Source organism: Cupressus sempervirens, chromosome 6 (assembly GCF_028749045.1).
Source record: "Cupressus sempervirens isolate cs-2001-9-10 chromosome 6, ASM2874904v1, whole genome shotgun sequence".
NCBI classification, from domain to species: domain Eukaryota; kingdom Viridiplantae; phylum Streptophyta; class Pinopsida; order Cupressales; family Cupressaceae; genus Cupressus; species Cupressus sempervirens.
Window position 1 is genome coordinate 20,733,539 of NC_143123.1, and position 20,740 is coordinate 20,754,278.

Consider the following 20,740-nt stretch of genomic DNA (forward strand, 5'->3'; position numbering starts at 1 on the left):
AGAAATACCTTTTGTGGATATCCGACTTCATGGGTTGAAAACCCGTCGAGGAGAAGTTGGTTTTGAGTTTTTCGCCTAGAATGATTTTGAGAGTTGTGACGAATCCTGAATGTTTCCTGAGGTAGATAATCATAAAGGGAACATGAATTTGCCATAGGGCACCTTACTATTTTCTTACTTTGATCCAAATGCATCATTTGGTGCTCTTCGCGGGAAATCGTCTTCATGGGTTGAAAACCCGCCTAGGAGAAGACGAAGTTTGGATTTTTGCAAGCTTCTGTTCTTATTGAGAAAATGATAGACCGCAAGTAGATATAGCTCTGCAAATGATCTTTGCATGAGCAACGTGAATCTCCATCGGATTAGGCACTAAGCTACTTGTACAATCCCTTCACAAAAGGAGAACCACCCGGCTATGAAATATGGAGAAGAGGAAAATGAAAAAATCCAATGAAGACTCTTTCCACCTAAGGGGCTTAGACCTAGACTCAAACACAAAAAGGAAATCACCAAGACACAAGTCATCACTTTCACTACTCGGGTAGAGGAGGAAAAGTGGGGCAACAGATAGGAGCAACATTCTTATTGTGATTCGCATATCCTAGGCCAACCGGCTTCTTAGACTTTCGTTCGAAAAGGCCATGATCAAGAGATTCGACTCTAGCATCCAATCTATTACTAAGAGGGCCATGTCCAGGATAGCCCATCTTCTTGACAAAAGTATACCCTCTTCCATAAGCTTTAGGAGAGGGAGTGAAGTTCTCACTGTGCATATACTTCTCTTCTCTATAAATCCAATCTCTAATAGCCACATCTTCTTTCTCATCTTGAATAAGCATTGATGACTGTACAAATGTGTCAAATAATGTCGTAGTTGAAGAGAAAGGTTTCATCTCTTGTGAAGGTTTACCATAAGACCTAGGTGAAACTAGTAATGCTATGAGGGAGTTGAGTTGATATCACCCCATGCCAAGGTCTATAGATTTGAACTTGTCTTTACATTCGGCTAAAGTTGCATCAAAATCATCTGCTTCTCTATTGAGGGGAACATGAGTACTTGCTGAAATCGAGTTAATAGGCAGTATTATCCCCAGGTATACAAATCTCTGTTCCGTTGTAAGGGAACTTAACACATTGATGATAGGTAGATGACATTGCTTGCATATCATGAATCCATGGACTACCAAGTAAAATATTGTACGCAAGGGGTCCAACATCAACTATTTGGAATAAAATATCATTTCAACAAGACCAATCCTAACGGGAAGGATGACCAAGCCCTTTGAACTTCTCTCTGCCTCATCATAGGCTTTGATAATAATCTTCCTTCTAGTATCAATAACTTGTTTAGAATAACCTAATGCCTTTAAAAGACTCAAAGAACAAATATTAAACCCAACACCCCCATCTATCAACACGTGCCTAACACGGGTTCTATGGATCCTGACCTCAATATGAAGGGCAAGATCGTGCAAATGGCTCAAAGATTTATCATCTTCCTCCGAAAAGGAAAGGTAATGAGGGCTAGCAATATGATTAACCATGTTCTGGAATTGATCAACATCTAAATTTTTGGGGACATTCGCCATGCGCAAAGCGTCCTCAAGGACTTGTTTGTGTCTCGGAGACAACTCTAAAAGCTCAAAGATATGAAATTTGAGCGGGGGTTCTTTGCAATTGATCAACAAGATTATAATTCGACCTAGGATTAACCACTGGTTTTCAAGGAACATACTTGGATTGCACTTGTTTTGGCTTACTTGTTTGGTTTGAACTAGGTTCTTTGACGACAAGGGGACCTTGACTTCGCGTAACGACATTGAGACTTTGGGAAGACACTTGCTTAGGTTTACTTGATTGGTTTGAATTGGGTCTTCTAATGAGAAGGGGACCTTGAGATGACTTTCTAGAGTAAGCACCCCTTAGCACCAAAACAAGTTTTTTACGAAGGATAAGAGAGCTCAAATTTAAATCATAACCATTGGGATCTTTATCTTGCATCATGTTGACACTTTTTTCTACAACCTCAAGTGTATTGACAACATTTTCTGCATTTGCATAAGTGTAATTGATTGCAGCCTTGCCATTCTTAGGTTGGGAAGTTTCCCCTTTCTCATACTTGGGCAAAGGCTCTTTGAATGCTGTGTGATCAGCATTGGTATTTAATCCATCTATTTCAAGTTTTCCATTCTCAATAAGATCTTGAACAATATGCTTGAATCTCCTAGAGTTTTCAATATCGTGTCCAATGCCATTGTGAAGTTTGCAATAGGCCTTCTCATCCCACCACCATGGCTTAACTTCAGGTATGCAGAACTTTGCAGCATCATAAGGGCACACAAGATTACAAGCAAGGAGCTTTGTGAATATCTCTTCATATGATTCACCCAATTGTGTAAAGTTATGTTTCTCTCCTTTAGGCCTTTCTTGATATCTTGGCTTGTTACTTTGTTGATTAGCACTAGCCAAATGGAGAACAACTTGGTCTTTAGGCTTAGATGAATCCACAACTCCATCATTAACCACTTGTTTGTTCTTATTACAATATGTGTTCTCTCCTTTATCCTTGTTATTGTTGTTGTTATTCTGACCATTGTTGTTATTGTTTCCATTTTTTGTCAAAATACCATGTTCTCTCATAACATCTTCAATTTTAAATGCAGCTTCAACCATGGTATCAAAGGACTCAAAAACCATCTTCTTAACTTCGTACTTCATCTCAGGAACCATGTTACTAATGAGGATTTTAGTCTTTTCTTTCTCAGGAATACTCCTAGAATAGCGAGAGCACTGTTGTCTCCATCTTTGCAAGAAAGTAACAAAGGATCCTTCTTGATTTTTCTTTGTGTGACATAAGTCCAATAGTGAGACAAATCGTGAAAGATTGTATGCAAAGTGTTGAACAAATCTCTGAATTAACTTAGGGAATGTCTTTACAGGAGGAGTTATATTGGTAAACCATTCCATTGCTTGACTCTTAAGACTCCTTGGAAATAATCTCATAAGGTATGAGTCTTCATGATGAAACTCAAAACTCATAGTATAGAACTGATGCACATGATCATTCGGATCCCCATTTCCATCATATTTGTCATATTGGGGGATCTCAATTTTTCTAGGAAAATCTTTCATGTCAACACTCTCATCAAAAGGATTAGGACAAACTGAATCAAGTGAAAAAGAACTCTTGCATGCCGATATTTGGTTCAGTTGTTTCTTCAATTGGTCAATTTCTTCTTTCATAGAGGGATCATGCTTTTGAATCTTTTTGTCTACATCAAAGTTGTAAGGGACCTTAGCACCCTTGTTGATTAAACGTTGAAAGCATGCCTCTTTGTTTTGGTCCATATATGCTTCCATATGTTGCTGAAAATGTGGGTCTCGTTGCATAGCTATGAAATCATAAGAATTGTGGTCAAAGTTTGAGCTACCACCTCCATATTGTGAACCATGATGAGCTTGTTGTGAAGGTTGTCTTGAAACTCTAGGAGGTGTTGGTCTCCTATAATCATCATGTCTTGAAGCTTCCTTCCTCTAGGGCTAGGAGATCGTGAAGGTGTTCTTGAGTGTCTTCCACTTCGTGGAGTCTTAGGAGGGGTGGATGGAAAAGAGTTGTTTCCACCACCAATGTGCACATTGTTGAATTTATTGTCAAGTTGCGGAGCCACAAGGTGGTCTTGTGCTTCTTGACGAGCTTTCCTTTCTATCTCAATCATAACTTGCCTTTCTTCCTCTAGGCGTCTAAATTGTTCTTCCTTCTTAGCTTGTTCTTCTAGAAGGGCTTTTCTCTCACGCTCAAGTACTTTGAGTCTATCACTCGCATAACCTAAAGGTGTCATGAGCAGTGTACATGGTCTTGACTGTCTAAACTGGTTACCAGTAAATGTTACATTCACACGAGCGCTAGAAGGCTCACTAATTTGATCATCATATTGGGATTTCTCTTCTTGATAGGTATAATGCTTACCTTTCTCAGCCTTTTGGTGTGCATCCAAATATCTATCCTCAATACGGGGTGAGGTTGGTCTATTTTCATGAGCGGGATCACCACTCAAAAGGTCAACATAGTATTCACCACTTCGATTCTTCTTTTGTGGAGCCATTGTAAAATCCATATCCATATCCGAGTGAGGTGATGCTAAGGGTGTACCCAACTCAATAAGGTCACTACTAGGGTCAAACAAAGCTTCTAGAATATTCTCAGGTGAGTGAACAAAGACAGGTTCTTTTCCCTTACGTCTTTGATGGGTTTGAACTAAAGGTAATTGTTTAAAGACGACTTGAGGTCTCTTTCCTTGATCTACTTGATATCTTGTTGTAACCGGCATGAAAGAAAAGGTACTAGGTGATAGGATAATCCTAAGAAACGTTGGTACCAAACTAGGATAGTGAAAACACTCACTTGTCCAAAAGAGATTGTGATAAGATAGAATTTTGCAATAGGCATAAACCAACACTGCCACAGAGGTGCCCACAACTTTGGGTGAATACCCTAGCACATATGGACTAGGAGGATGATTTATCAAAATTATAAATAATTAAAATTGAATTTTTATGAAAGTGGATGGACAAGAGATTACTAAGACTTTCCAAGCATAATATCAAAGAATCCAAAGGTATATCTTTCTCAACAAGGACAGTATCAAACTCACCAACTCCAAACAAGGTCACTAATTCAAGGGGTCAAAGCACAATAACCCAAGGTGCAAGCAAGCTTCTAATAATGGGGTAAGTAGCCTAATTTGAACTGGATCAACCTAGGGAGGTTGGAAATAACCGGATGGCAAAACAGCTTGATCATAAAGAAGCTTGATCATAAAGTCTCGACTCAGGAACTCAAATTTTATTTGTTTTAAATATCCAACTAAGTGTGATAAATTTTGAATCGTGAACTAGGTACGCAAGACAACAATAAGGAATTTCAAGCAAACATCTTCTAACAATGGGCAAGGGACAAAACAATCTTGCACATGAACAAGAATAGTGTCGTGGTATCAGTCTAATCTCTAGAACTACCACTATGTATGTTATCAAAATGTTTTCCAATCACGCACAGTCCTAGGAAATAAAATTTGGCAGCACTATGGTTCTTAGTGATGTTCAACTCTGTAGCTTTTGCAATCTGAAGTGGGCGAAATCCAATCCCGGCGCACCAATGTTTTGACATATTGTGAGAATTTAATCAATCAAAAATACTGAGGAGATCACAACCCAACAAAAGACTGCACCCATAAGGATTCCCCCCACAAGAGCATTTATATAGCGGTTGCTACTACCATGTCAAAAATGGCTATTACTGCTTGAGGTTCCATCCACGTGGTTGACCCAATAAAGGGAATATCCACTATGGTTAACCCTCTCTAATCAAGAAAAATTCACAAAGTTGTAGTATATGGGGACTTGGTTTGGATTCAAGGATTCCAAGTTTCCGATGTGCCCAAAAGGGAACAGAGCATGCTCCTCTAGCCTCTTCACCTTACCCAAACATAGCAAACAAGATTCTTTGACATGCTAATTCGAAATCACTTCACTAAATTTTTGGAAAAGCTAACAACAAACATCACCAATCTCAAAAGAAAAAGTACTAATGGATGTTAAGGACAAATCCAAGCAGAATAGTGAGATAATAACAAATATTCTTCCCTACCTAAAGGGGATCTATCGTTGAGAAGAGCTTTGCATGTATGGCAAGCGAATGAAGCACATTCCCTCAAGAACTCCACAAATAGTGTTTATAGGGCCTAATTACTATGTGAAACACATATGTGTGAAAGTAAATCTAGATTCAATTTTAGAGCATCAAATGAAGTGTGATTCTATGAAAGCATGCAAAAACATTCAAGCCAAACACACGAAAGGGTTCATTTCATTTCCAAATCCAAATTTTATAGAGATCCAACAAAATACCTAGTAATCCTTGCAATGCGTCTTTTCTCTGTTGTACCTTTCGTTTATGCTTGAATGCTCGTTCCCAATGAACAAAGCAACAATCAAAACAAGCAAACACAAGATATGCAATATATATCCAACTTATGCAAAACTAGGGTTAGATCTAAAAATTTGATTTTTAAGAGTGATAATAACTAGCAAATAACCCAAATGAAAGTTCACATCGTGCATTGATCCATGTGAAAATTAAATGGAAGCTATTCTTCTTTTAATATTGATTTTTGACCTAGTGAACAAGATTGGAACTATATGATATGAATTCATATCCAAAACCCTAAATGCAGAAAAAAGACCCTTGTCAAAAATCAAAGAACTTTCCAAAAATGTTAGAATTTTGAAAAGATCTTTTCATTTGTGCTCTAGGGAGCCATTTTGTCAAAACGGACCAATTTTTGCAAATCAAATTATTGAGCCTTAATATGATCTCTAAAATCAAAATGCAAATAACCAACCCTATCTAGAATTCGGAGACCTTTCCAAAAATGTAGACTTTTTCGAAAAATTTGCTAATTTGCGCCCTAAAACGATTTTTCATGAAAAAACAAGAAAAAATTATAAAAAATAGAAAATACCTCCGAAAAATCTGACAATTTCGCTAAAGCTTCTTTGATATGTCGCCAACCTGCAAAAAAAAAAAATCAGACCCAAATACCAAACTGTTTGGGAGATATGATCAGATCTTTAAGATCTAGGGTTTTTCGTCTCCAAACAAATCTGCACAAGGGGGTTAGTTCCAAAAATAGCTAAAATCAACAAGTAAAGGTGGGTTGACCTACGGTGGGCGCTAAAAAGAGGTGTGCTAAAATGTTGACACACTTCTATGAGTCGTTATATCCAAGATTGCTCAAGAATGAGATCTCAAATGACGGCTCATAGCTTTCTATTCATGGAGTGCAAGGGTTTGTAATGGAGGCCCTCAATTTGACTTAGTTTGTGCCAATGCAAGTACACCATGGAACAAGAGATTCAAAGATTAAAATATGAATGCAAATGAGGATGCAAACTAATCTAAATGATAACAATGCAAGAAAATGAAATCATAGCTATGAAAGGAAATAACAATGTAATATTAATCTATGAAAACAAATATGACTCTAAGATAATATGAAAATGCAAGGATGAAACTTGATGATGGAAGCCATGGATGCAAGAGAGAATAAGACAAGAACAGAGAAGTTGCAATGAAGCTCCAATGTCCAAACCCTAAGGCTAAAACTCCTCCAAAATCGCTCTCTAAACCTGTAGCATAACAATACTATAGCAACGAACTATTTTCTCTATATCTCTCTCTATATATTTCCCTCTATATATTTCTCTATATATTTCTATATATTGCTCTATATGAAAATGAGAACGAGAGAGCTCCTTATAAAGGAAAATGTGGAGATGGGAGGCTTTTCACGACCAATATGGGATAATAGAGTTTGATCCATGTGAGACAAAATTCCACCAATGAGAAAAGCGGAGTGTTTGAGTAGAAAGTGGAAAGAGGAAATTAAGGAATTCCACTTAGAGATATGTGCATTTAAGTGTAGAGAAAAAAAAGGATTTATTTATTTCTTTTTTCAAGTGGGATTTTATTTAATTAAAAGAGAGCAAGTTCTTTTAATTAAATAGGAATTATTTAATTAGATTTAAAAGAGGGTTTTTCTCTTAATTAATTAAATGTGGATTAATTATTTAATTAAAAGAGAGGTTTTCTTTTAATTAAATAAGACTTAGGATAAAATGATCAAACCTTAGGAAATGTTGAAATAATTAAATTAATTACAATTTGATCAAAGGAATTTATTTGAATTGATTTAATAAAATATTGCAAACCATTGATTAAGAAAATTTGATAAATTGAATAATGGGGGCCCATAGTCTAGGCGACCGTTTTAGGGTGCATACAAATACTGTATGTAAGGTCAATCCAAGTGCCTTGCCAAATATGGGAATGCTAGATAGATGACTTACTATAAATATTAAGTGTACCAAACTGAGCCAACTAATGAATGATTCAACCATTCTGCATACCACGAGTTTGGATGCCCCTGCCAAAAACAACTCTGAACATAATTTGAGTTACTATAAATAATGGGTCCTCAACTAGAAGCTTTGTCAAATGTCACCGTAACTCCACATCGCTATGACACTGTCCAAGTGCTCTGCTAAAGATAGTAATTCTGACTTATCCAAAGTAGGCACTATAAATCGTAAGTGTGCCAATTTGACTCATGAAGAGCAATCCTGAACATCCCTGACCTCTGGAGTGGGAATTGACCTCCAACTTTGCCAACTTTACCCTTTGAACAAGTCCAATAGCCTATGAGGGTCAGGAAATAGGCTAATCCTCAAAAAGATGATAGTCATGAAATAGGGATATTACACTATTTTAAAGTGGTTTTGGTTCTCGAAGCTAGAAGCACTTGCCATTTTGGTACCCAAAACAGCTAGTTCTATGAGTAATATGGATAGGCATACTTCACAAAACAAATTGAAACAATACAAAAAAACTAGAGTTCCTTTCAATTTGTAAAATGAATTGTTGAAATCTTCCTTCACAACATCTTTGAGAACAATTCAGTACTTGCAAATGCATATGAATTGCATAAGAACTAACTTTGAGAACCCAACAATCAATTTTCATTTCTCTTTATGTAATGCAAAGTAGAAAATAAGTTCATCAATGGAGAAAAACTTTTTTGTTTTTCATTCTATTGATCACAAATGGAATAATGTTGAACTTGTTGTCTTTAACTAGTCAAATTAGGGTTATTTAGGGTGAAAATTGACTATTTGCCCAAAAAAGGATTTTTTTTTTAAAAGTGCCAAATTTGGCTGACAACAAATTCCTAGGTGTAAGCATGCTGTGGGTCCACTTGGGCTTGATAGGCTATACCCATAGTCCATATGTAAGACCTTGTATAGAGCCACAATAAAGTTGCCCCGAATCTAAACCCAGTTCAAACCAAACCAGGACCTCATGGTTCAAGGAGAGGAGCCCAACTACTTTGATAAATTAGCAAAAGCTAAACTGTTTTTGAAAGCGAGATACTCATCTTAGATAACATTTCTCTATTTGATATTGTTTGGGTTTTCTATAATTCATATGGCATTGTTTGATGGAAGAAAAAATCTGTTAAATGTCCGAGACAATTGAGAGGTGCAGTGAATAAGTTGTTTATAAAAACTTTTATCAATTTCATAAATCTAAGATCAAATCGTCTATTCTTAACCTACTCAACCAAATTGATAACAATTATCTGATATACTAAATAAAGATGGTTCATTGTCCTGATTTACTTGCAACCCAATGAAGAAATTTAACTCACCATTCATGGACATCTCAAATTCATCTTGCATTTCACTAGCAAATTTCTGTCACATGCCATCATTTCCTTTAAATATTAAGTCATCCACATAAAGTGCAACTCCTTTGAACTTTTTTGATTCAATTTTGAAATATAGATTACTATGTTTACTAAAGCATTTCTCAATTTCATAGATCCAAATCAAACTATCTATTTTTGAGTTACTCAACTAAATCAGATAAACATGAATAAACACACAATGAACACCATAGTTTTACTTGGAAAACCCAAGATGGGAAAACCATGAAGAGTCTAGTTCTCATGAATATAAACATTGGATAAGGTGATTATTACGAAGGGTGGGTCACTGCCTCGAGAAAGAAGACAAAAAAAGGAAATCCACCACTGTAGCGCAACAACCAGAAGAAACCCTTGGCTTACTGCCTTTGATGTCTAACAACAATACTCACATTGTTCACAACCAACTTCACACTTTCACCGAACCTTCACATTGTATTTGACGGATTTTTTAATCAACCTCCTTACCAATCCATCACAAAACAGCTTCTTATTTATATTGTGGAAAAAGATCAATCTATTCATCATGTTGAGTTTGTTCTCCATCTTCACCTGCTTTACCTTTGACACTTTTTGAAGACCTTTTTGGAACTGCCATTGTTTGAACTTGTCCTCTTTGTTGCATAACAGAAATTCATGTATTCTCTCAAATCTGACATAACTGATACTCTTTGACTTTCCAATATGTAATCATTTCATCATGAATCTCAATAGTTTTATGTGTAGATACACATTGGAATACATAGATTTGAGGCATCTTCAAGAAGTCGAAGTAAGTCTGCTACAACTGTGGCATCATAATCCAGTGATACCACACCAAGATTGGGCAATAACGTTGAAAATGGGTAATTTGCAATAGTTGGTTGAGCCACAATAATGACACCGAGGAAAATGCCTTTTTTGACATTTGTGATCCCTGCAATTCTCACATCAGCAATAAGCTTTAGTTTCAAATCGGACCACCTGTGATCAACATAGTTGTCTCTTTGATTTGATGCCCGCTAAGCTACACAAAAACTTTGATTGCTAATGGATTTCTCTTGCTTTCCAGTGATCTTTTTTTATATTATGTATAGCATTCCAAATGGTATTCACTAATCCATCCACATAACAAACAGTAGGTCCCCCATAATCTAGTGTGAGTTGGATAATGATATCCTTTAACAGACTAATTATAGAGTTTTTGATCCTTGTAGTTGGAGAATATAATAATATTTCCTGAGACGGTAAACGCAACTCCAACATATTCATGGGCCAGCATACTGACTTCAAACCCATCAGGCTTAATAACTTCGGTTGAACCTCCTTTGACTATAGCCTTTTGTCTTTCATCAATTTACTTTACTGTGCGAACCTTGTTACACATGCTCAAATATTAGGATGTATTTGGGAGTGCTTCATTAATTCAAAGGAGTGCTTTATTACATTTCCTCCCTTGAGATGATATCTCTTTGAGGTATTTTGGCAATGACTCAGTTAGATTGTCTGTGATTCTACATTCTTGTAGACATGTCAACTGTGAAGGAGTGATGCAGAATGGCTTAGGTTTTGTGCCCTCATATTGCATTTGATTGAATGTTTCTAAAGTCTTTTCATCAATTCCGTTTTGTGCTTATGCTGTAATAATAGCATGACAATCAGTAATCTCTTCAAAACATTGTACTTAAAAGTCTGAGTGCTTTGTCTGTGTTTCCACATTTTATATGCATTTTTTTGTTTTTGAGATGACATCTCTTCGAGGCACTTGGTCAAATGATTCAGGCTCTGTCTATAATCTCACATTTTGAATGCACGTATATTTGCAGGAATCATCTATATATGCCTGGTCTGTCCTTCCACATTTTGCATGCATTTCTTTCTGGGCATTTCCAATTACAACATCTGATAAAAATCCATGTTCATTATGCTTTGATGAATGTCCATGCCTGTCATGTTGCCTCTACCACATGCGAGCATGGGGTTCAGCACTCATGCGATCAGTTTTATGCACATTCTGCAGTCATTTTATTTCATTTCATCAATATGAAATTTCTTTGAGGCATTTTTCAAAACAGTCTATCCATGTTGTTTATGCTCCACATTTTGCATGCTCATCATTGATGGTACTGTGCTTTAATGGATGTACATACCCTTTTCAAACTGAAACCTTCACAACAAATCCGTTTTCTGCAGATATTGCTATCATTGCATTCCTGGAAACGACATCTCTTATCATCGTGCCATGCAGAGGGGTGGTGGAAAGGGATAATGTATCAGCTTTACACCTGCAAGATACATTTTGAAGAAAGCTTCTAAGCGTTTTCAACATAGCCATTTCCTGTAACTCTTGCAATCATTGCATTTGATGAGACTATGTCTCTCTGAGGCTTTTTAACAAAAATCCTTATATCCTGTGTATACTTAACACATTTTGAAAACGTGGCTGTCATAACATGAGATCTCACCAAGACATGCCATGGAACAATTTTGGTGCACTGTTGAAGATTCTTCATTTTGTATGCATGTTCCATAGCTCTTTCATTCCCTGAGAAGTCTTCTCTCCAGAACCTTCTGTCCAGCATTACGTGTGATTTGATCGATGTCCACACGGTGTTTGGAGATTCCCATTGTGCACAGGCAGGGAGGATGTTTGCAAAGGATACTGGATCTGCATTTATTTTGAAGCTTCTAAAGCATTTTCAACAAATTCATTCTGTGCATATCCTGCATTAATTTCAACTTCATTCTGAAAGGTGATTTTATCTTTGCTTATGCACTCGGACTAAATTGAATTGATAGGTAGTTAAACTAAGTAGTTATAATAACTACCTATTCTTTTAGCTTTTGGTCTTTTAAGCAACTTAGAGAATTTGGTGAAATGGCTGACTCTACCTTTTTAGCTTCTTCTCCATACTCTGAAGTACTTTCACAACTTTACAAACTTACGTATACAACCATAAACACAATGGTATTCCAAAACCAAATCAAACAAACCCTTTGAAGTAAGTTGTATTCACATATTTGTCTGAGTTGATTCCTTGCCCACTTTCACTTTGATATTTTGGCAAAAACCACTTCTAGTAATCAGCAACTTGAGTCACTTTGGCAACTTTGCAAAATCCTTGACAAGTGATTTTCTTTTGTTTTGGTGATTTAGGTTACTTTTGAATGTCTCCAAACTTACTGATTCCACTGATCCATATCTTTATCGGCATTTGAAGTAACTTAAGGATTTTAAAAATTTGGCACACATCTAAAGTCCATAACAATGAATAATTTTGTGATCATCACTTGATTTTGATTTTTTTTCCAGATCATTGAACTTAACTTTGGCAAATGCTTATATCATTTCTGAAAAAGTTACAAGATTTTTCTGATAAGCCCACCAACCCAAGGATGATGAAATTTGCTGATTTTTACTTGGGACAACATATTGTCATTGAGCTCTTTTAGTTTGTTGATGAGAACACTGCAACTAACACCCAAATAGCTCTTAGACTGCAGGAGAAAATAGATACCTCTGATCCTTTCATTCTTTTTCCATGAAATTTTACTGTGATGACCAAAATGCAACAATGAGAAGAACCCAGACAAATGTGAAATGTTTCAAGCTGACCAAACCTTGATCTTAATGATTTTTGGAATCAGGGAATAAAAAATTGAAGCTTTAAAATCTTGTAACTCATGAGCCCGGTCAACGTGAAAATTCGCTGCATTCCTTGGAATAGCATTAGGAACATCCTGACAACAGGATTTTGCACTAATTTGCATAAATTTTGAGATTTAATCATATAGATGAATCTCAGCAAACTAGAGGACTGCTCCTAGGGTTTTGACTAAGATTGCAGAGGTTTCTATATTGAAATGACAAAAGACTCAACATGTAATGGTTTTCAAGAACACCTTCAATTTTGAATCACTCAATGCATTAATTTTGATGCAGAAGTTTCAAATTTTGGCTGGTTGAAAACAAAGGCTAAGAAAGATGCAAATGATATTTGAGGCCTTTGGGAAATTGGAGAATTTAAATGTTTGAAGGCAATGGAAGCATAGCATTCAATGCAAAGGAAGCCCAACATTCCTGGGAGGGGAACAATTGCTAACTTCCTAAGAGCTTCGATGCTTGAGAGCTTGGGAAATGTTATGTTTATGTGATTAGAAATAAAGGCTCAAGTCAATAGAATTTGAAATTTGAATGATTTCAACATGTGCTCTCTCATGACTTAAAATATGTCTTTATGACATTCAAAATGGCTATGGAGATTTACTTGCTGTTTTTTGGGGTAGTTAAAATCATCAATGACACTTATGATTTGCCATTGGACTTCTCAAGTAGAATCTGTATCCTGGTTATGTTTTCTCTAAGTTGCCAATCCTGGTTTTGATTCAGATTCAGGTTCCCAGATTTGGCAAATTTTTGGCAGGTTGTGGTACCGTGGGGATATATATAGATATTTTCAAATACACACCACAAATATGTGTATGTATGTATGTATAGATTCATAATTTCATACATGTAACATGTTCAATGTTCATTCATCATTGGCCTGGTATTTAACATATAATAGTTATAGTTGGAAAACTCACCAAAACCAAAAAAACGCCAAGGCTTGAAAAAAAATGGGGAGAAATTTGGCCAGTTTTTGGCAAAAACTCGAACTTAAAATTTGCTTAAAATTTAACTAGAAATGCATTTTTTTTGCTGAATGCAATGAGATAATGCATCCAATGAGTCAATATGTGAGAACACAAAAGAAACAAGCTTAGTCTAGATCTATTTAAACACAAATTGGGTACACATTTAGATTCTCGTGAGGAATGCTGATGGCTGGAAGCAAAATGGTAAATAATTTATGTAAGACTAAAGTAACTACATCATTACAATTACATCTTCCTCTTCCCAGTTCTAGTAAAAACTAAGGGAGAAGTAGAACTAGAGGATCTAGTCCTAGAAGTTTGTACTAGACATGACTGCGCATCGTTGCTCATTATGTCTGACTTAGTCCGTGGCTTGTTCTCCATCCTGCATGTAGCTCTGCCTCTAGCTTCTTTTGGCACTAGCAACGACTACTCATCAACTCAATGTTATCCAATGTGAAACCAAATCTACCCTCCTCATCCATAACTTGCCTCTCCAAATCATTGAAGTCATCCTTATCAAAAACCGCTACAAATCTCCTCAAATTTGCTTCAAATCGATAAAAAATAGTTTGTCAGTGTTTGGAATACTAATTTCCCTCTCTCAGCAAAATACAAGTGAAGAAATATGAAATGAAACTAATTTGGGCCGTTTTTTCCCTTTAAGTGTCATTCTAGAATTACGTCCAACTTTCTAATAAAAACTCGTTGAGTTTTTGGCAAAAGCTTGGCAAGTACTCAACCGGTTTTTACCAAAAATTCTGAGAGTTTTTGGTGCTAGTAAAAGTCGTAAAAAGTTGAGAAGCCAGAAAACTTGGCCAGTATTCTGCCAGTAGTACATCTATGATAATAATAATGATAAGTTAGAAGCGTGATACTTGTAGATCCATAATTGCCAATAATATGGTGAAAAATGCTTGAGAGATGATTGAATAATCATCAAATGATCAACTGCATGCCTTATGGCAAAAATTAGGGTTTTAGATGCTTTTTAGATTTAAAAAAATATTAATGGCTTGTGGGCCTGTTTCTGGGCATCCACACCCTTGGGTGCCTGTGGATTCCTCTCAGATTCTGCCCAGATTCCATCAGGATTCTGGCTGGGAATGTGGGAGGAATCAGCATCGCACTGGAATCAGGATCCGGGCCTATATGCAGGGATCCATTAACTTAGTGTTTTCTTGATATAAAACCAGATGTTGGGATGGGCAGAAATGCTTAAGTGCAGTTCTCTAGTTTCCTATGGGAACATCTTTTTTTTTTCCATTTAACATTTCTGAGAGCTACTGCTGGCTGATTATAAAGACACAATCTCCTGTATCAGTGTAAACAGTTGGGTATTGCGAACTTTGGTGTCCTGGAAATGTGGACCCACATGTTTCAGTTTATTTGCATCCTTTTGTATACTTACTAGCGCAATTTTAGAATGGACCTATGCAATTAATTCTCTCATAACAAGAAAAAAGGAGAAAAACAAGGATACAATTTTCTATATTGTTTAATCAACTTTAACATGTGTCATCTAGTTTTGAATTCATTGATCCTAAATATTACTTGGGCTTTTGTGGCTCATTTCTCCTGTGGGCTAGAAGTTGGGAATAATGCTTCTAGAAATGCTAGTCTATCAACACTTACAAATTGATAGAATCGTTTGCTGCAATGGGTTATTATCAGGAATCTAAAAATGCAACACCGTTTAAAGGACTCGCAAGCATCTGAATAAATGTTGAACTCTATTTTATATTTTATAAGAGTCTGAGCATCCTCATTGAGTAATTGTTTTGCGATGGCTTCATATATTATATTCCATTATTTACAGATGCACTATTCTTTGTTAGAGTGACTGAAACTAACAATCTCAAAGAATTGATATGTATGCTGCCTATTATGGCTGAACGATCAACTGAATGCTGCAATGTTATATTTTGACAAATTAAAAAGAATCCAGATGATTACTCCATTGTAAAAGGTGCAACTCCTGTACCAAATCGAGGTTGTAGTGGATACAGTTCAACCTAAATTTGCCCTGCTGTTTTTTCCTTCTCTTTTTATATTTTTGTTTTGATAGCAGAGAAAATTTCAAGTGTTATTGTTTTTCAAAGTGTGGTTATTTTTAAAAAAAATATATGAATGTAGGAGACACAAAAGATTGCTATAATATGTGCAAAGATTTGAAAAACGTTTCACTTTCAGTAGTGCACAAATAGGAAAAATATTTTCTCTGAGACTTCCCCTTCCTGATTGATAGATTGTCCTAAAGTTGCTGCTGAGTGTCCATACTTGAATCTGCCTTTGAAACGCCTTGGATCTTATCCTGCAAATTTAATTAATAGGTACAAAAACCCGTAGTTTACAGACTCAGACTTGGAGAGTATTCAGCAAAAACTCAGCAACTTAGAAAGAGCTAAAACTTAATCTCTTAAAGAAATATTTTTTTCTGTAAAATTCAATCTTAAAATGTATTAAATTTAAAATTGAATCTTGAAAGAGAGAATGTATGGTTTTATAGCAAATCAAACATGTGAAAAACACATTTTAAGCAGCATTTTACCTGCACGAACATACATGAGAATTAAACTTTTGATTACTCGCCAAGCAAATAAAATAGAGTACTCAGCAACTTAGGGAGTACTCGGAGAGTTCTGGCGACAATTGTATTGATATTAGTTGGGTTCCAGCAAGGATGGTTCTGCAGTATTTCCATGGTACATGTATGGCTCAAGTGGGCTTGATGGTGAAGGTATGTCTGCTCTATAGAGGAAACACGGTTTGAATCTGGAGGGGAATTGGGTATTTATATTTTCTTGAATAATTCTCTTGGGAATTTCCACAAGAATGATCTCATACAGGATTTTAGAGCATCAGTTGCTGGTCACATAACAAAACTATCTATATCTTTTAGCATAGAAGTCACAAAAGCGTGTACTCAATTGAACTTTAGTTTTGGTTCTTTCTGTTTGGATCTGGTTTGTTGATAGTCCAATGAGGTAAGTAAAGAATGGTGACATGAAAATATGGAGAGTTTGCCTTCTTTTCAAACTTAAAAGCTCATGTCCATTTGTTGTCCTGTTGATTTTTCATTCTTATGAAGTAAAATAATATTCTTCTGTCTGAAGTGAAAACATAATCTAAATGGACTATTTCAATTTCTCAAAAGAATGAAAATGAATTGCTGCTTAGCTTAAAAATAACACAACCAGCTTATTTGTATTCATCTAGTTTCCTCTGTCTTCAGTCTTTTGGGTGTTTTAACTTGCGAAGCTAGCTACCATAATATGGTTCCCTCCTAGCAGTAGAATCTTGAAAGAGATATTTCATTGACTAAGGTACATTGTCTTTTCTGCAGGGATCACCCACCAAATAAAAGTGACGTTCAGGCACTTCAATCCCTATGTAAAGGGATTCCTCTCAAATTTGCTTCTAATGAATGTGGGCGCATCAGCCTTTTTTCATTTTGTAGTGTAAATTTACCAGATTTGCCATGAAATATATGTAATGCTATTACTTTTATTTCAGTGACATGCTTCTGTTTTGCCCTTTTTTCCCATAAATATGTCCTCATCACCAAGCAAAGGTTGTCTTGCAGTAAGTGCAATCTATACTAGCAAAATTAATATTATTTTTATTGGTGATTTATCTTATCAACAGAAACCCAGTTAAAATTGTTTAGAGCTATCTGTGAATCAAAATTTAAGCTTTATTTCTATTTAACTTCCCCGGGCTTGCTTTACACTGAAGCAAGGACTGAACTGCCCACACTAAGAGACGGGTAGTGATACCTTATCTTCTGAAATTTTTACAACATTTTTGTGATGCTTGATTGTGTATCTTGTGAAATAGGTTGGTCTTACTGTACTGTATGTTGGTTGATTTTGAAGTTTAGGGGCATCTGTAGATCTTTAGAAAGTATGTGCAATGTTTTGGATCACACTCTATGATCCATCCTCAAGCCAAAGAGCAAGAGACGAGAGCAAAAATATCCATCTCCAGGACAGAGCAAGAGTCCTCTCTTGTTGTGTCCTGAGGATGGATCATAGAGTTTGATCTGAACTTTGGCAACAAAAAATCTACACAATCATATCCAGAAAAATAATTCATAAAGTATTTAGTTTTAGAAATTTTGAATTTAGCTCTTACAGCTTGTAAAATGATTTAGCAAATTTGGTCAAAAGACTTTCATCCGAGCATTTGATGAGTAATGTGGCAGCTATAGAAGCTTTTGTAAAGTGCAGTACTTTTTTGAACAGTTTGTGTTCATACTCGTGTGATGCATCCTCATTTACCATTCCTAAAATTCATTGTTTACCATATATGTGTTTCTGTCAGGTATTTGACTGTTGTAGTGAAGAATTATTGTTGTGGTCCTTGCTTTGAATGCTAGTCATATGGACATTAAATATACTGTTAATGATTTAATTCTAAGATTATGTTGTAAATATTATGTGTTGAATAGAATGAAGGTTGAAAACCAATATAATCCTGAAAAAATCAATGCATGTGAGTAGTTATAATTGAGATTTATTCATCTTTCTGATTGTCATATAATTTTTTTTGATTGGTGATGTAATATCTTTTAACATTATTTTGTATTATCAGTACATACTCAATTTTTGTGGTTTTTTCCCTCAAACGTTCCAGTGTGTTTTGGGTCCCTCATAATACTTGGTGGGGTCCTGCATACCTTGGCTCCACCTCATAACCTGTAGTTACATGTAAGGCCTGTTTTTGTCATTGTAGGGTTCAACACAATTCTCTCGATAAAAATGGCTCTCTTACCATCATGAATCCTGTGGACTGAGATATGTTGTTAATGGAAGAAATGTGGCACAAATAAGAAATACTGTAGTTAATGGTGGATAAAATGTATCTTGCTTGACATAAGTAGGCATCCTTAGTATCATGTATCTTGTGGATTATGTTGATAATGGAAGAAATATTGCACAATGAAGAGATTTTGAACACACACATAATGATCAAGAAGTGTGCATTATTTATGTCCATGCAAGTGCCAATTTGGGTATTGGTTTGGTTTGTGTTCCAATTCGGTTGTAGTATGCCCTTGGTACACCCAAGGTATTGCCTAGGCCCTTTAGTTCAACATGGGTTTTTCTTAGAAGGATCCATATTGAAACCTAGGCCGCTAGGTGCTACTTCAGGTGTGCCCAATTGTACTTGTGGTATGTAGCATTGCCTCTTTTGTGACACAACAATGATTCAACAATTTCTTAGTGGTGGGGGTTTTCTTTGGTGGTGTAACCATTGTGAAAGAGGATATAGGAGCTCATACTTTCAATGAAATCTGACTCATGAGCCATTCCTTTACAATGGGTCGGATAAAAAAGGGGTGCCTAAAGAACACATATTGGCTAATGTTAAAGAATAAGATGATGCCAACATAAGAAGTAACAAATCAAGGCTCTTACGCATCCTCTTGCCAAGAAACGTTTGCAAAGCCTTGTAGTGGTTGGCTTCTCAAAAAGTTGGTCCACATCCTTGCATTGTAGTGCCAACATACTTTGAAGAAGAGGGATTTCATTTTGTGACAAAGAAGTGCATTAGGCAAGGCCTTTAAAAACGAAATCAGAGAGATTGCAGATTAGAGCATTGCATGCAGTGGGTTTTCATTCAACATTGTTAAATTACCTTATTATAGGTTTATAGTGAATACTGTTTGCAATGCACCTACTAATTATGTTAGCTTTAGCTATGTAGAGTTACAAGCCTTTTTATTGTTGAAGGAGAAAGCTTCAATAGACACATCATTGAGAGTAACCGAGGATATATGGTTTGCGTTATGTGTGTCCATCTTCCATTTCTAATGGACAAAAGGCTCACAAAAATGGGTGATTGATAAATGTTATGACAATCTTCCCTAAATGGGCAATGTTTTGAAGGTGCTAGATTGTGAAGGACAAATAACGAGTTTCATAGAAAATTTCCTTGTAGAATCCATTAAAATGGCGAGATCTAAAAATGTTGTACAAGTCATAAAAGACGACATAAAACTTGCTAAGTAGTTGGTTCTATAGTGAGGCTACATATAGTCATATTTTTCAAACATCATGTGTAGTTTAACAAGCAATTTGATATCCTGAAAAATAAGGAGACAAATTGAATGGTCAAACAAGTTTACATAGAGGTTGAGGAGATTCAAACATATGTGACTAATAATCTTGTGTACAAGCTATATTTAAGACCTCCTAACTTTGAGTTGTTGAAGATTTTATATATACATAGACACACACAATTGAAGATCTTCTTTTTATACAATTTGCATATCACAATTGTCTCAAGACAACTTGTGCATGTGTAGTTTTTAGTTCTAATAGTTTGTGGAGTGCATGGAGGATGTCAAGAACAAGAAGAACCCCAAAAAAGAAGCATTGATCCTAGATGATGAGTGGTGGGTTATGTGAAATATGTTTTGGACTTCATTAAGCCGATCATTAGGATGATTACATATGTTGATATTAATTATCCATATTTGATAAAATTTATAATGATATAGACTCTATGTTTGAAAAAATAAGAGCAATTATAAAAGCAAGGAACATGTGGTAAAGTATTAATGGACGTAAGGTTGAGCACTAAAGGGTAGCTTAGATTTCTTCAAAAAACATCCACAAAATATTATCATTGACCATTGGAAGGAGATGACCACCTCTTCACACCTCCCAGTATTTTCTTTGTTGCTAAACTATTATATCAAATAACTACTTTCATTATTTTGGAGGGTGCCACCATTTAAGGATAGGGAGGATACTATTCATTTTGATTAAGTAAAAATAGGTTTTGAAAGG

At 35.8% G+C, this 20,740-nt stretch overlaps 1 protein-coding gene across 3 annotated transcripts in view; it reads left to right on the plus strand.

The window, feature by feature from the left end:
* Positions 1–17,651, plus strand: part of LOC149550860 (uncharacterized) — a 37,012-nt gene extending 19,361 nt beyond the window's left edge. For 2 of the 3 annotated variants that reach the window (XM_089786444.1, XM_089786443.1), the window contains exon 6: positions 17,287–17,651. In XM_089786444.1, the coding sequence (XP_089642570.1) occupies positions 17,287–17,425 (139 nt within the window). In that variant the 3' untranslated portion in view covers positions 17,426–17,651. Of the gene's footprint in view, positions 1–11,495; positions 12,056–17,286 lie in introns of all 3 variants that reach the window. The other variant, XR_016352630.1, reaches the window with a different exon arrangement.
* Positions 17,652–20,740: the final 3,089 nt, after the last annotated feature.